At 41.6% G+C, this 14405-nt stretch overlaps 1 protein-coding gene across 20 annotated transcripts in view; it reads right to left on the bottom strand.

The window, feature by feature from the left end:
• LOC140593690 (IQ motif and ubiquitin-like domain-containing protein) overlaps window positions 1–14189 on the bottom strand; it is a 133186-nt gene extending 118997 nt beyond the window's left edge. For 2 of the 20 annotated variants that reach the window (XM_072762735.1, XM_072762741.1), the window contains exons 1-8: window positions 14026–14189; window positions 12552–12820; window positions 10346–10399; window positions 9210–9643; window positions 6483–6617; window positions 3041–3202; window positions 2782–2954; window positions 1840–1995 (exon numbers count right to left, since the gene is read on the bottom strand). In XM_072762735.1, coding sequence (XP_072618836.1) covers window positions 1840–1995; window positions 2782–2954; window positions 3041–3202; window positions 6483–6617; window positions 9210–9643; window positions 10346–10399; window positions 12552–12820; window positions 14026–14115 — 1473 coding nt within the window. In that variant the 5' untranslated portion in view covers window positions 14116–14189. The other 18 variants (XM_072762740.1, XM_072762734.1, XM_072762737.1 and 15 more) reach the window with 17 other exon arrangements.
• Window positions 14190–14405: the final 216 nt, after the last annotated feature.

The following is a 14405-nucleotide window of genomic DNA, read 5'->3' as shown; positions in this document are numbered from 1 at the left end:
AATGTCCATCAACCCATAAACAGACAACATACAGTATATGCATTGGCATGGATACAATATATACCTAATTGAGTATATTCAATGGAATATTATTCTGCAATATAATAGAATGAAGTATTGATACATGTCACAACACGGATGAGTCTTGAAAACATTATGCTATGTTTAAAAATATTTATTTTTATTTTTATTATTTTTTAAAAGATTTTATTTATTTATGATAGACATAGAGAGAGGCAGAGGCACAGGCAGAGGGAGAGGGAGAGGGAGAGGCAGGCTCCATGCCGGGAGCCCGACATGGGACTCGATCCCGGGACTCCAGGATCGCGCCCTGGGCCAAAGGCAGGCGCTAAACTGCTGAGCCACCCAGGGATCCCCAAAAATATATATTTTTAAAAGCCAATCACAAAAAACTACATATTGTATGATTCCACGTATATGAAATATCCAGAATAGTTAAACTGATAGAGGCAGAAAGTGGATTAGTGGTCTCCCAAGGCAGAAAACATTGGATGGAAATAGGGACTGACTGCTGGTGGGTCCAGGAATTTTTTCTGGGGATGATGACAATGTTCTAAAATGTTGTGTAACTGTTTCTATAGTAAAAAAAAAAAATCATTAAATTGTATACTTTTTAAAAAAGCATATATTTTATTGAAAATAAAAGTTTTAAATGGAATAAAAACAAAAGAATTAAAATGGTACATTAGAAAATACCTATGTAACATAAAAGAAGACAGTAAAGGAAAAAGAGAGGATGAGAGAGACATCTGACATAGAGAAAACAAGTAGCAAGTGTTTGATACCATCCAATCTTATCAATAATAACATTAAAACAAATGTATTAGACATTCCAATCACAAAGTAGAGATTATTAGACTGCATAAAAAGATAAGATCCAATTATACGCTGTCTATAAAACACACATTCTAGATTAAGACTCAAAATAGGTTGAAAGTAAAAGGATAGAAAAAGACCATGCAAACAATAACATAAAGAAGTTGGAGGAGCTATATATTAATATATATCAAAGAAAGCAGACTTTAGTATCCTGTTGCTCTCAATTACTCTGGAAAGCTCCGTAGGTGACTCTACTATACCAAGGATTAAGGCCAAGGTAAAGAGAAGACAAAGCTAATAATGGCCAGAGGTAACACACAAATCCCTGGGGCTCTGCAAGCATAAGGAAAGGACTAGGAGCATTTAGAGTTCTGGTTCCTTTTACGGAGGGGAAAATGGAGATAAAACCTGCCTTTAATACCTGTGAAACATAACTCACACTGATAAAGACTCTCTCCTTGACCAAACTCTGATCAAGCTCCTCTGAGCAGTTTCTCAATTAGGCTTCAACTCTTGGCTTCTGTGATCATCTCCGCATTGTTTGATTTTCCCCAAGTCCTGCTAAGTCAAGTTTAAGGAGAATCCCTCCCTCATTTGATCAGGTTCCTCATCTTAAAACATATCCCCCCAGATGACGCCTAACCACTCAGTGAAAGACCCTGTTAGAATGCTTTACTCTCCCCTTACTCCTGATGTTTTAGTAATTTTCCACCATTGACCCGTACCCTACCCCTTGGCTATAAATTCCCACTTTTCCTTATATTTAGAGTTGAACCCAATCTCTCTTCCCTTCCACAAAACTCCACTGTACTAGCCCCTCTTAAATAAAGTCTTCCTTATCATCTTTAACATGTGTTATGAATAATTTTTTCTTTAAGAACACTCATGTGGGTTGTTTTATAAGCTGGTGTGGCTTAAGAAAACACATGTAGACACGCACAGAACAACTGGCTCATTTATTTCATTTTTAGTATTTACTCATAATAAACATTCTCTTACCGCCTGTAATCTTTGAGCGTGGTATTCTGCTGCTGAAAAATATTTTCCTGGTATCACCAGTTTATCAGTCATATTTGATACATACACACCAATTTTAGTCATCTGTGTGGATGTTGTATTTGTAGTTTGTTGGAGCTTTTTTCTCAGAAAAACTGTCTAAAATAAAAACATAAACATTTATTTAAATATCCACAATATAGACATATCAGTGAGTAAAGAGTACATTTTCCTGTGTTCTTAATTTTCTGTTATTATATGAATTACCATATAATTCCTTGGAAGATTTTAATTTATTTTTTTAAGTTTTTATTTGAATTCCAGTTAGTTAACATACAGTGTAATATTAGTTTCAGGTGTACAATATAGTGAATGAACACTTTTATACATGACCCGGTGCTCATCATGACAAGGTGCTCATCATGACAAGTGTACTCCGTAATCTCAATCACCTACTTACCTATTCCCTTCACTCCCTTCCCAAATTGTCAATTTGTTCTTTATAGTTAAGTCTGTTTTTTTGATTTGCCTCTTTCTCTGTCTCTCTCTTTTGTTTCCTAAATTCTACATAGGAATGAAATCTACATAAGAATGAATGGTATTGGGCAGCCCCGGTGGCGCAGTGGTTTAGCCGCCTGCAGCCTGGGGTGTGATCCTGGAGACCCCAAATCGAGTCCTGAGTCCCACATCGGGCTTCCTGCAGGGAGCCTGCTTCTCCCTCCTCCTGTGTCTCTGCCTCTCTCTCTCTCTGAATAAATACATAATTTTTTTAAAAAAAGAATGAATGGTATTTGTCTTTCTCTGACTGGCTTATTTTGCTTAGCTAATATGCTCTAGCACCATCCAAATCATTGCAAATGGGGAAAATTTCCATTTTAGAGAGGTACACAGAACATTTGTTGATTTGCAGTTTGAAAAACCTACATAGAAAAATAAAAATATTACCTGGGTATCTCTACAAAATACATTGTCTTTTTCAGGAATCTTTTTAGGTACAGTTTGTGTTCCAGCATTATGATATTCTATTCCTGTTATTTTATGTCTGAATCCACCAAGAAATGGTTTGTGAAAGTCAGATTTAATAATCTCAACAGGTACCTCCTGGTACTGAGCAATGCCTAAGGAGGTAAAACCAAGATTGAATGAAAGTTCACCTACAAAGGGACTCTAAAATACTTTATCTAAAAGACATCAAATAACTAACCAGTTTGTACTTTGACAGTTATGATTTGAGAGGCATCAGTTAATCCATGTATTCTTTTGATTGGAAATTGATCCGGATCTGTAGAAAAGATTTCCACCTGTACAATATCCTGTGGCTTAGCTCCATATTGCAGTAGAGTCTCATTATTTTTAAGAATCCTTCCTAAAAATGACATGAAATTAGAAGAAGAAGCATTCGTAGAAGTATGGCAAAGAAATAACTATACATACTAATTTCAAGGGGATGGAAAATGTCAAAGATGATTATATAATAAACACATATAGTTTAAGTACTGAATAGAATATTTTTTCTTCTTTTTTTTTTTTTTTAATTTTTATTTATGATAGTCACACACACACACACACAGAGAGAGAGAGAGAGAGAGAGAGGCAGAGACACAGGCAGAGGGAGAAACAGGCTCCATGCACCGGGAGCCCGACGTGGGATTCGATCCCGGGTCTCCAGGATCGCGCCCTGGGCCAAAGGCAGGCGCCAAACCGTTGCGCCACCCAGGGATCCCAAGTACTGAATAGAATATTGATGATGTTCATTCCTTGCTGTAATGTTAGTACAGAAAACTCCACAATGGGAAAAGTTAAGATGCAAGAATTCAGCATTATAAGCTACAACTCTCGTAGGATTTCTCATCAGAAATACAAATACATAATAACCATGAAACTCCGTAACTATTTAAAAACAAAAACAAAAAAAACCCATATTCTATGAGCAAAATCATATTCTAGACATTGACTCTCCAAAAAATCTGTGTGTTATATGTAAACACAGGACATATCTTTATCAGGGAAAATTTGATTTTCATACCCATCCCTCTCTCCAGTACAGAAAAGCATATACTCAGAGTTGCATCGTTCCCCTTCTGTTCCTATAGTCAGAAACTCATATAAAGAAATTCATGAAAAAGTGGGGTTAAGCCTCAGGTCTGTGCTGGAAAAAGTGTACATCACTCTATTTTTATGTTATTTTTTGTCTTTTTTTAGTTCTATCTCCTTTTATTGGTTTATTCTATAAATTGACCCAAATTTTACTTCTCTATTTTAAGGAATAAAAAATATGCATAATGTTAATGGCTGCTGTTTTGATAGAATCTATATCACTCTTCCAATGCATGGTCTTCCTAAATTACAATTAAGAATTTAAACATAGCAAAGGTTTTGTTACCCTCCTTCTTAGAAATAATATCTGATACCGCAGCCTACTTTAGCTATGTTTAAGAAAGCACAAAGTTCCTTGAGTTTCAATTTCACATCCCAAATTCTTAACTTAAAAAATTAATATGAATATTATATGGACTTTGTGATAGGTTGAATAATGGCTCCAGAATATATCCATGTCCTAATCCCCAGAACTTATTCCAAATGCCCTTAGATAGGATGGAAGGGAGATTTGACTACAGAGGAGAAGATGATAAACCAGAAGCAGAGAGAGATTTGAAGATGCTCTGCTGCTTGCTTTACAGATGGGGGAAGGGGCCATGCAAGGTGTACAACTCTAGGAGCTGGAGAAGACAAGGAGCAGATTCTCCCCAGGGCCCCCAGAGGAGGAACAGCCCTGCCCACAGGTTGGCTGCATTTGAGTGAAACTGGCCTACAATTGCCGGCACTCGGGACTCTAAGAGGAATCACGTGTTACTAAACTTGTGGTTAATTTTTACAACAGCCACAGGAAACTAATACAGATGCCCAGAGCCCTCTTCACTCCTCTGGCTTGTGTAGTAGGCTTAGTCCCACCAAATTTGAACTCCAATTCGCGGACGAGAAGAAAGCACCTATGTTAGAGGGAAGCTGACACAGAATCCGCTTTTTACTGTCGTGGCTCACGTAAGCCCGGTACCCAGTGGAGATGCCGCCACTTACAATACAGCGAATGAAGGTCATGAAGTACAAAGAACAGTCTCAGATACCACTGGCTAGTTACTCCATTCTCAAAGTGCTCTTTCTTCTCCAATTTGGAACTTCATCTTATAGTTAATGCCAAGCAGTTTCAAATATCCTTTTTGGAGTCATACGTATATTTAAGTTCAGACCCTGTCACTCATTAGCTGCGTGAATTTGTACAACTTTCTCAAGCTTTAGTTTCCTTCCTTCAAAAAAAAAGTTAATAAAATACCTACCTCAAAGGGTTATTGTGTGGACTGAATGATAATGTGATAATGACGCAAAATATCTTGTAGATGGACTAGCACATGGTAAGTCTTAATAAATTAACCATCGTGATTGTTATTACTAGTAATTATTTAAATGTTCGTGTTGTTTCCCTATCCAAGCTTTAATAGTCAGTTGTTTGAATGCATGAGCATCTTAATTTGTAGCACATTCATTATAATAGTTTTTTAAAAATAATTTTGAAATTGAACTTATTGTTTTTTCTTTGATTTGATGAGGAATTTAATAGGTAAGGCTTACCCTCTTTTTAGTGTTTAGGATTTTCCCACAAAAAAGTATTCTTATCTCCATGGAAACCTTTTTTGTGTGTGGCATTTTATAAGTTAAGAGCAAAACTTTTTAAACTAAAATATTAGCCTCTGTGCAGACATATTCTATAGAAGCATTTATTTAGCCATGTTGCTCTCACTCCCTCTATCACAGTTACAAATACCAAGTCCTCTCATGACATAAGGCTACAATAAAGTGGGTTACTCAGTATTGCCCACAAAATATAAATAAACTTGAACATCATAGGATTGTGAATTGACCTTAGCGTATAAAGTCTGACAGATAAACCATTTTTAGTCCTCTTCTTATTCTCATTCCTCATCTACTTCTCTCAACCTCATTGCCTCCCAGTCCTCACAGAGAATCTACTTCTAGCCACTCTAAACTTATCACTTCCCCAAAGTCCCAGATTTTCTCACCCCTTTGGGACTAAGCACAAGTATTATCACTTTCATTAAATGAAGCTTTTTAGAATCTCCCACTTTCCTTCCTCTCTGTTCTCAGAGTGTTTTGTGCTTATCTCCATTAAAAAACATTTACACATTATGTGGTAACTATTGCATACATTGTCTTTCTGACTAGTCTATAAACAATTTGAGAACAAAGATTTTGTTTCATGTTTCTTTACATCCTCAGTTCTTAGCTAAGTATTTAGAACAAATATATACTCAATAGGGGGCAGCCCGGGTGGCTCAGTGGTTTGGCGCTGCCTTCAGCCCAGGGCGTGACCCCGGGGGTCCTGGGAATGAGTCCCATGTCAGGCCCTGCATGGAGCCTGCTTCTCCCTCTGCCTGTGTCTCTGCCTCTCTGTCTCTCATGAATAAATAAAATATATATATAGCCTCAATAAAAATGTGTCAAATGAATGCAGAATCACAATATAATGTTCCAACAGAAGATAACAATATATTTTAACAAATCAAAGATCTTGATTATTTACTGGTAAAGCTAAAGAAGTCTTGGTAGGTTTTGTTAGCTTCCAAACTTACCTGCATATCTTATCTGCAGTATATTGGATGGAATAAGTAATTGGTATGAAAAATGATCCTTGAGGTATTTTACAATGGTGTCTATTTTAAAAGGCATTATAATTTCCTGGCCCACAGGAAAAAGCACAACTTTTACTGTAGATAAAAAGAGAAAAGAATCATAGTCAAAAGCAAGGGTCAGCAACCTACAGTCCATAAACAGAGAATTATGGGACAATTTTTAATAATATTGAAGGCAGATTGCCCCTGCCATGTTCCCCTACTGCACCTCCATGATAAGAGTTACATTTTAATATCTACAGGAAATGACATTCAGATTTTATTTTGCAGATTAATCCAGAATCTCAATAATTAGCATCAGTGGTCAACACCTGCACCCCAACTCCAGCTTAAAGTTCAGATCCTTTTTCCATTCTCTGCTATGGGTATCAGTGCACATTTAGAATTAACTCTTCAGTCAGAATAGCACAAGAAATAGGAAAACTAAACTGCTTTTAAAGATTCCCAATATTTGGTGTTAATTGGTACTAATCTGGTATTGGCATCTAGTATTATATTCTCAGATATAAATACGGGAACAGCTCAGAAAATCAAGCATTTTTGTGTACTGAGTACTGGAACAGGAGACCCTGAGACCTACAAGGTGTCCCTGAACTTATGATGTGCACACTTTGGTTACATATCGATAGCATGCATCAGTAAATCAGTGCATACTCATCAAGTTAAGAAAATCCAATAGAGGGGGATTCCTGGGTGGCTCAGTGGTTTAGTGCCTGCCTTCGGCCTGGGGTATGATCCTGGGGTCCTGGGATCAAGTCCCATATCAGGCTCCCTGCAGGGAGCCTGCTCTCCCTCTGCCTGTGTCTCTGCCTCTCTCTCTCTCTCTCTCTCTCTCTCTCTCTCATGAATAAATAAATACAATCTTTTTTTTTAAAAAAAAAAAAAAGAAAATCCAATAGAGAAATTTTCAAAGTAAAAGATCTCTAAATCCATTCTTCTTTCCATAATTGATTTATGTCTACAGTTACTAAAATGAGAAACAGAAAAAACACTCTTAATTACAAATATTTAGAATAACTACACACTAATCTACTTTTCACAAAAATAGGCATTACGTGGCTCACTAGCCATTCTATAAAATAGCAATTCAAGACACTTACATATTAATAATAAAAACTTTTCAAAAGTTTAATATAATGGGGTAAACTTTCTTCTTTTACATCTACTGACTTTAAGTTTTAATGGAGAAGATCAATAAGTAAGATGGAGGGCAGAGTACAAACTGTAGGCTGAAAAAGTTTTATATATTTCTAGATGCCTGACACATAACAATTTTCATAAAGCTAAATGAGACTTTTATCAATAATCTCAGAATGAAATTTAACCAGGCACTGTTGATGCTAAGGTTCTTTGAGATTGTTAAAATTTACTTTCACAGCTATCAACAAAGAAAACACTTTCATAGATGTTAAGTCATCAGAAGGCTATTCTAGTTGTTTTATGGATTCAAAATTCTATGGTTAATATATTTTAACATTTTCATAACAGTGACTTCCTAAGCTCTGGGAAAGGGAGGTGTATGAATTTGTGAGCCTCAAAAAGTACAGGACTAAGACAACTTTATTCTAATCCCTAAGTATTTGTTATAAACTACTATCCTGCAATCACAGAAATACCAAAAAATGGAGCCCACGGGCGCCTGGCTGGCTCAGTCAGTACAGCATGTGATTCTTGATCTCGGGGTTGTGAGTTTGAGCCCCATGTTGGGTACAGAGGTTACTTTAAAAAACAAATAAACAAATGGAGACCAAATTTATAGTGAATAGTGAAAACAAGGGATAACAGCTTCAGTTAGGTATAATAGGGCTTAATTAATTTCTTCTCCTTCCTTCTCATTCTTCTCTTGTATGGATACACCACACAAGGGTAAACTACTCCACTGGATTCAAAAGCTACATTTCATCAGCCAAACAACCTGCTGTTATTATTGTTAAAAGATGGCCCCATATTCACCACCCTATGGATGAAAAATTTCAAAACTTATGGACAAGAGAGAGAAGTAGCAGTCCGTTAATCAGCCAACTAAGCTGGTTCTAGATGTAACCACTTTCTTGCTGCTCCACTTTGGCTTTTTTACCAACAATGTAGTGGTAACTCCTACACGCCATGAATCTTATGCCTTTAAAATTAAACAATATAAAAATAAAATAAAATAAACAACAATTCAAGACAACAATTTTTCTGAAGCTAAATATAAAGTTAACACTAAGAAAAAGTGTGGAAATATATATAAGTAACGAGATATGAGGAATGAACTCTGGATATGAAACTAAGAAATCTGGAGTCAAGTTCCCTTCCAACTCTATCTAGCTACGAACAAGTAATTCCAAAGAGGTATGCAAAAGAACGACAATTGTACTCAAGAATTTGCCCATTTTACCAGGTCCCTAAACATTTTAAAAACCTACTTTATTTAGGAAAGATGGATCAATATCAACTTAAAATGTAATGGTGTTCATCTATTCAGGGAAAACAGATACTATAGAATAGAGTACCTTCACACTTAATTAAGAGATTAAGTGGTAGTGGCTACAGAGGTTTGGTGGGTGAAGGGAAGGAAAAGTACGCAATATCAAATATAAAACAAATCTTCAAGCAAAATAAATTTGAAAAAGCAACCATTCTTCAAAACGAGGAAAAGAGATTCCTGTCTTCCCTAAGTAATACCTGTTGCTAAAGGATCTTTCATTGATGCTTTCAGAGATTCCTTTATCGCCTTTATCTTATCCAGAAATGCCAGAGATCCAGCATGTGAAAACTGTTTGGCTGACTGCACTGCATTGTCATGTTTAGTGAACTTGTGCTTTACAGAATTTCTTCGAGAGTATGAAACTCGTTTGGGGAACAAAACTTCTTCTATGAGTTGTTCTTCATCTTCTGGCTCCTTGTTCAAGAAGCTCTGGTCATTTTCCTCTTTAACATGTGTTGTGTGGCCTTCACTGGATGGTGTGACTTCAGATTCACTGCCTTCTGCTTGACCTGACTCTGGAAGCTCCTCCGAGGAAACTGGAACATTGATAGTCTCAAAAGCATCATCATTTTCTTCTGACGCAGTAACAGCATTCTGAGCACCAAATTCTTCTTCCCGATCAGACATTTTTCTGAACCAAAAAAATATATGTATTTATTAGACATAAAAAATCCTTACACCAAATATCAAATTCAGTGCTGGTGTACAGTGATGTTCATAACATACTGCAATGTTGCTCACTACTTTCTTTTAAATACTGATTATTTTAGTAATGGCATTAGGTAAAAGCACCGGGGAATTTTTAATAAAAACACCATGAAAAGTAAAAATATCACTAAACGAGAACCTCAAAACACAATAAATTTGAGAAAAATCTACTGTCAAGAATATATTGAAAAATATTTTAAAATATATTGTCACCGCTTCCCTATCCAATGAACAATGCCTTGTGAAAGGGCTTATTTGAAAAGCTTTCTTTTTGAATACAGACTAACACAGGACTTTTATTTCTGGTATTACAACCGATCAGAAGCTGTAAGGGATCTGCCAGCGACCCAGCAACCACACCCTGGATGGTACGCACTCTTTGTAGTAGGTTTGTTCTCACAAACTGTAGCAAGTCTCCAATGACTTTTGTTTCCCACAACAATCAAGTGTGGGTTGATTTTGGAGCTGACTAGGGCCCGAGGTACAGCAATCTAGAGCTCTGGCTTGGGAGACTGTGACAGCACCCAGGACCTGGGGCCCGAGTGGGCTCGGGCAGCCAAGGGCCAGGCTGCAGGGGTAGCAGCGGGATCAGAGCTCTGAGGAGCCAGTACATCAGGGAGCCTACCTGTAGAAACTGGCAGCCAGCAAGGGAGGATGGAAGTGGCCTGGAGGTGTATTTCTGTGGCAAGAGCAGGGCGGATTAAAATTTGGAACAGTAGTGAAGTGGGAAAGCTGTGTTTGGGGCTAACACATTAAGCACAAATCTTTACATAGAAAAAAAAAAAATAACCTTAGTGAAGTTCTCTAGCTTTCCTCAAATATGGAATATCTGGAATAAGAATATATATTTGTTGAATTCAATGAATATAGCACTATAATTGAAGAGAGAATTGTGAAACTAAAAGATAAATAAAATGATTTGATATACAATGCAGCAAACAGATAAGGATATGAAAAATATGAGAGATTAAGGGCCATGCAAAAGAGAAAAAGTCTAGCATATCTATTGCTAAGTATATCTTTCTGTGAGCTCGGAATGGTTTTATACTTTTAAAATAAAAAAATAACAATGAATATGCAGCAGAGACTGTATGTGGCCTGAGAAGCCCTTTCCAGAAAAAGTCTGTCAGCCCCTGATCTAATTAACAGATGTCAAATCTGAATCACAGAGGAAACAAAAAGATAAGTGAGAGAAAATATTTTTAAAGTAACAGTTGAGAATTTTACAAAAGTCTTTTTTAGTATATGTGCTGCCAAAGCGAGCACAAGAATTTTACAAAACTGATGAAAAGTATGGATCCAAAGATCCAAGAAGCATAACATAAACATACACCCAATGGTATAAGTATAAATAAATCAAACCCATATGACTGTAATAACATTACAGAATAACAAAGAGAAGGTCTGGAAAGCACACAGTGAAAAAGGACATACCACCTACTGCTTTGGATTAATTGCTAATATTAATACAAAGGAAAGAAAAGCAAAATTACTGCAGATTTCTCATCCGAAATATAGAAGCCAAGGTAACAATCAACTAATTAAAAGATGATAGCTATCAACCTAGAATTGTGCATAGAGCAAAATTCTCTTTCAAGATAGAAAATAGAAATATTTATACATAGTTACCACAAAGATATCTGCTCTAAAGAAAGTTCTAAAGGATATACTTGAAGGAAGAGGAAAATGGGGTCAACAGAACTTTGAAGTGCAAAAGAAAAGGTAAACAAATAAATTATAAGCATACGGGTTAACCCGAACAAATACTGTCAACAGAATAGTAGTAGAAAATTGAAGTATTAGACAATAAGAATATATGACTGGGAAGGGAAAGATCAGAGTGAACTGTTGTCAAATTCTTAAACTTTTTACAAAATTGAGGGATAGGATACTTAACCCTAGACTTTGTTAAATTAAAAGCATAGCTGAATTTCTAGTACGGCCAATTGAAAAACTGAAATAAAGTTCTACACTTCCAAAACAATAAAAAAAAAAAATGTGAAATGAGAAAAAAAAACTGAATAAAAACTCAATTTTTAAAAAGTTCAAGAAACTTCTTTAGGTTCTCACACACCTGAAATTTTCCTTTTGGTTATTTTCTCCCATTAACAGGGCTTAATGGCCTGATTAGAGAGAGAGTATCATAAAGAAGCCCGGACTCCCAGCAACATGCTCCTCCCACCCCCCACCCCCCGAGAGGCTGAGGTAACGCTTTTGTTTCTCTCTGGTGGGTCACCTTCCCTGCACAACGGCCAAGATGTCATCTTCTAAAACAGCAACAAATCAAGAATGTCTGCTCTTCAAACAACATGAGTAGAAGAATAAAAAGACAAACCGCAGCCTGGTAGACAATTTTTTGCAAAGCTCGTATCTGATCAAGGACTTGTACCTGGAATATACAGGAAACTCTCAAATTTCAGTGAGAAAAGAATAACAGCTTAGAAATGAGTAAAACAGGGGCACCCGGTGGCTCAGTGGTTGAGCGTCTGCCTCGGGCCCAGGGCGTGACCCCGGGAGTCCTGGCATCAAGTCCTGCGTCGGGCCCACTTCTCCCTCTGCCTGTGTCTCTGCCTCTCTCTCTCTGTCTGTCTCTCATGAATAAATAAACAAAATCTTAAAAAAATAAAAATAAAAACGAGTAGAATATTTAACAAGTGAGTCAACAAGGAGCATACACAGCCTGGAGAGGCACGAGAGCGGTGCGGCACCTGCGCCGGGCCAGGCTCGAGGTGCGCCTGGAGAGAACCGCCCCTGACCACCCGGGGCAGTCGCCTCAGCCGCCTCCGCCCAGCCCTGAGCCGAGAACAGGCGCAGGAAGAGGTGCTCAGTACCCGCAGCTGTGATAGAAACGCGACTGTGGCGGCACGTCCGTAGGGACTGGACCGTCCCAACCGCATCGGGGCTGGTAGTGGAAGACGCGGGGGCTCACACCGGGAAGGCGGAAGCGGCAACCGGGCCAGCGTCTGAAGTAAGTGTCCGTTTCCTGTGGAGTCACACACACGTCACCTGGCAGTCTGTGTGCCCTGATGCGGTGAAGAGCTACGTTCACACCGAATTTGCTTGCGAAAGTACACGGAGCCCCTGTGCTCAGTCTCGAACCCTGCAAACAAATGTTCCTCGGTGGAGGCACGACCCACTACTAGGAGACAGGAAGGGGCCGACGACCGACCCTGCGGCTCAGCCCTGTACGCGAGGGCTCCCCGCCCGCCCGCAGCGGCCCGGTCACCGCCAACGCGGCGCCTCCGCCAGCAGGAGCCCCCGGGCGCGGCGCGGAGGGGGAGGGGGAGGGCGGGCTGAGCCGGGGCTGGGCCGGGGCTGGGCCGGGGGCCCCGGGGCTTCGCTGCTCACTGCGCCGCCGCTCCGGGTGGCATCATCCTTCCGTGGACCGTTCAGACGTGGACGCCTGAGACTTTAAGAGTTGCTCAGCAGGGAAGACAGCCCCGGTGATGACCACACGGCCCTGCCCCTTCACCTCCCAGGCACGGTCCCCGACGGGCCTACGAGGCCGGCGTCACTGCTCCGGGGGACCCAGTCCTGCCTGGGGCCAAACAAACCTGTTGCATCTTTAAGTTTTTTAGGAGGCTCGGACACGAGCGTGGGGAGCGGAGGGTGCCACGGAGGACGCTGTTCTGAAGCCGCCCATTTGCCACCCGGGGCCGTCGCCCTGGGCGCCCGCGGTGTCCTGCCGCCCGACCGGGTCAGCACGCGTGCGGCTTCCTTCCCACCACCCGGCAGACTCGGGGCGCCGGGAGGCGAGGCGCCACGGCCCCGCCCGGCCCCGCCCACAGCCCTCCCGCCGTCGCGGCCCCGCCCACAGCCCGCCCCGGCCCCGCCCACGGCCCTCCCGCCGTCGCGGCCCCGCCCACGGCCCCGCCCATCCCAGAGCATCTCGGGGCTCCTGGTCTGAGCCGCCGTGAGGAGAGCAGGGAACGTCGTGCAGGTGTGACCCCGATACAGGCTGCGAACCCCTGGGGTCACTATCTGAGCACGCGGGGTACGGGGTGCGGCCCCCTCAGCGCTGCCAGGAGCCGCCCGATGCCCCCCGCACGGCGGCCTGAGTCTGCGCCCCGGCTCCGCCCCCGCCCAGGCCCCGCCCACGGCCCCCCCCACAGCCCTTCCCGGCCCCGCCCACCGCACGCTGCCGCTCCGAGCCCCACATCGCAGAAACAGCCAGAGACGGACAACAGAGCTTTGCACGGACTGAAGCGAAGGTGGAGCTTCGTCCCGCGGCCAGGCAGCCCCGACCCCGCGGCCAGGCCGGTCTGCGGAGGGGCCAGGAGAGGCAGCCAGAACCTGTCCTCCCACCTGACCGAGGGACGCAGCCACCGGGTCGCTGAGGTTTCGGGGGAGCCGCGTCCGCACGGGCCCCGCCGCTTTCTCTGATGCTCGCCGCATCCTAGCAACGGCCGTGCCGCCGGCGCCGGTCCCGCGAGAAGAGGCGGCGCTCCCGCGGGATGAAGGCTGCGGAGAGGGGCGTGGCCGGGGCCCGGGGGCGGGGCTAAGAGCGGGGCCAGGGTGGGGCGGGGCTAGGGGCGGAGCCTAGCGTCGGAGCTGGAGCTGGGGGAGTCCAAGGGCGGGGCTAGCTTTGGGACGGACCTAGGGGCGGGACGGAGCTAGGTGGAGCCTAGAGGCGGGGCTGGAGCTAGGGGCGGGGCAGACCTAGGTGGAGCGCAGGGGCGGGGCAG

This window comes from Vulpes vulpes, chromosome 7 (assembly GCF_048418805.1).
Source record: "Vulpes vulpes isolate BD-2025 chromosome 7, VulVul3, whole genome shotgun sequence".
Taxonomy (NCBI): domain Eukaryota; kingdom Metazoa; phylum Chordata; class Mammalia; order Carnivora; family Canidae; genus Vulpes; species Vulpes vulpes.
Note: the sequence above shows the minus strand (reverse complement) of the source record. Positions and strands in the feature narration are given on the sequence as shown.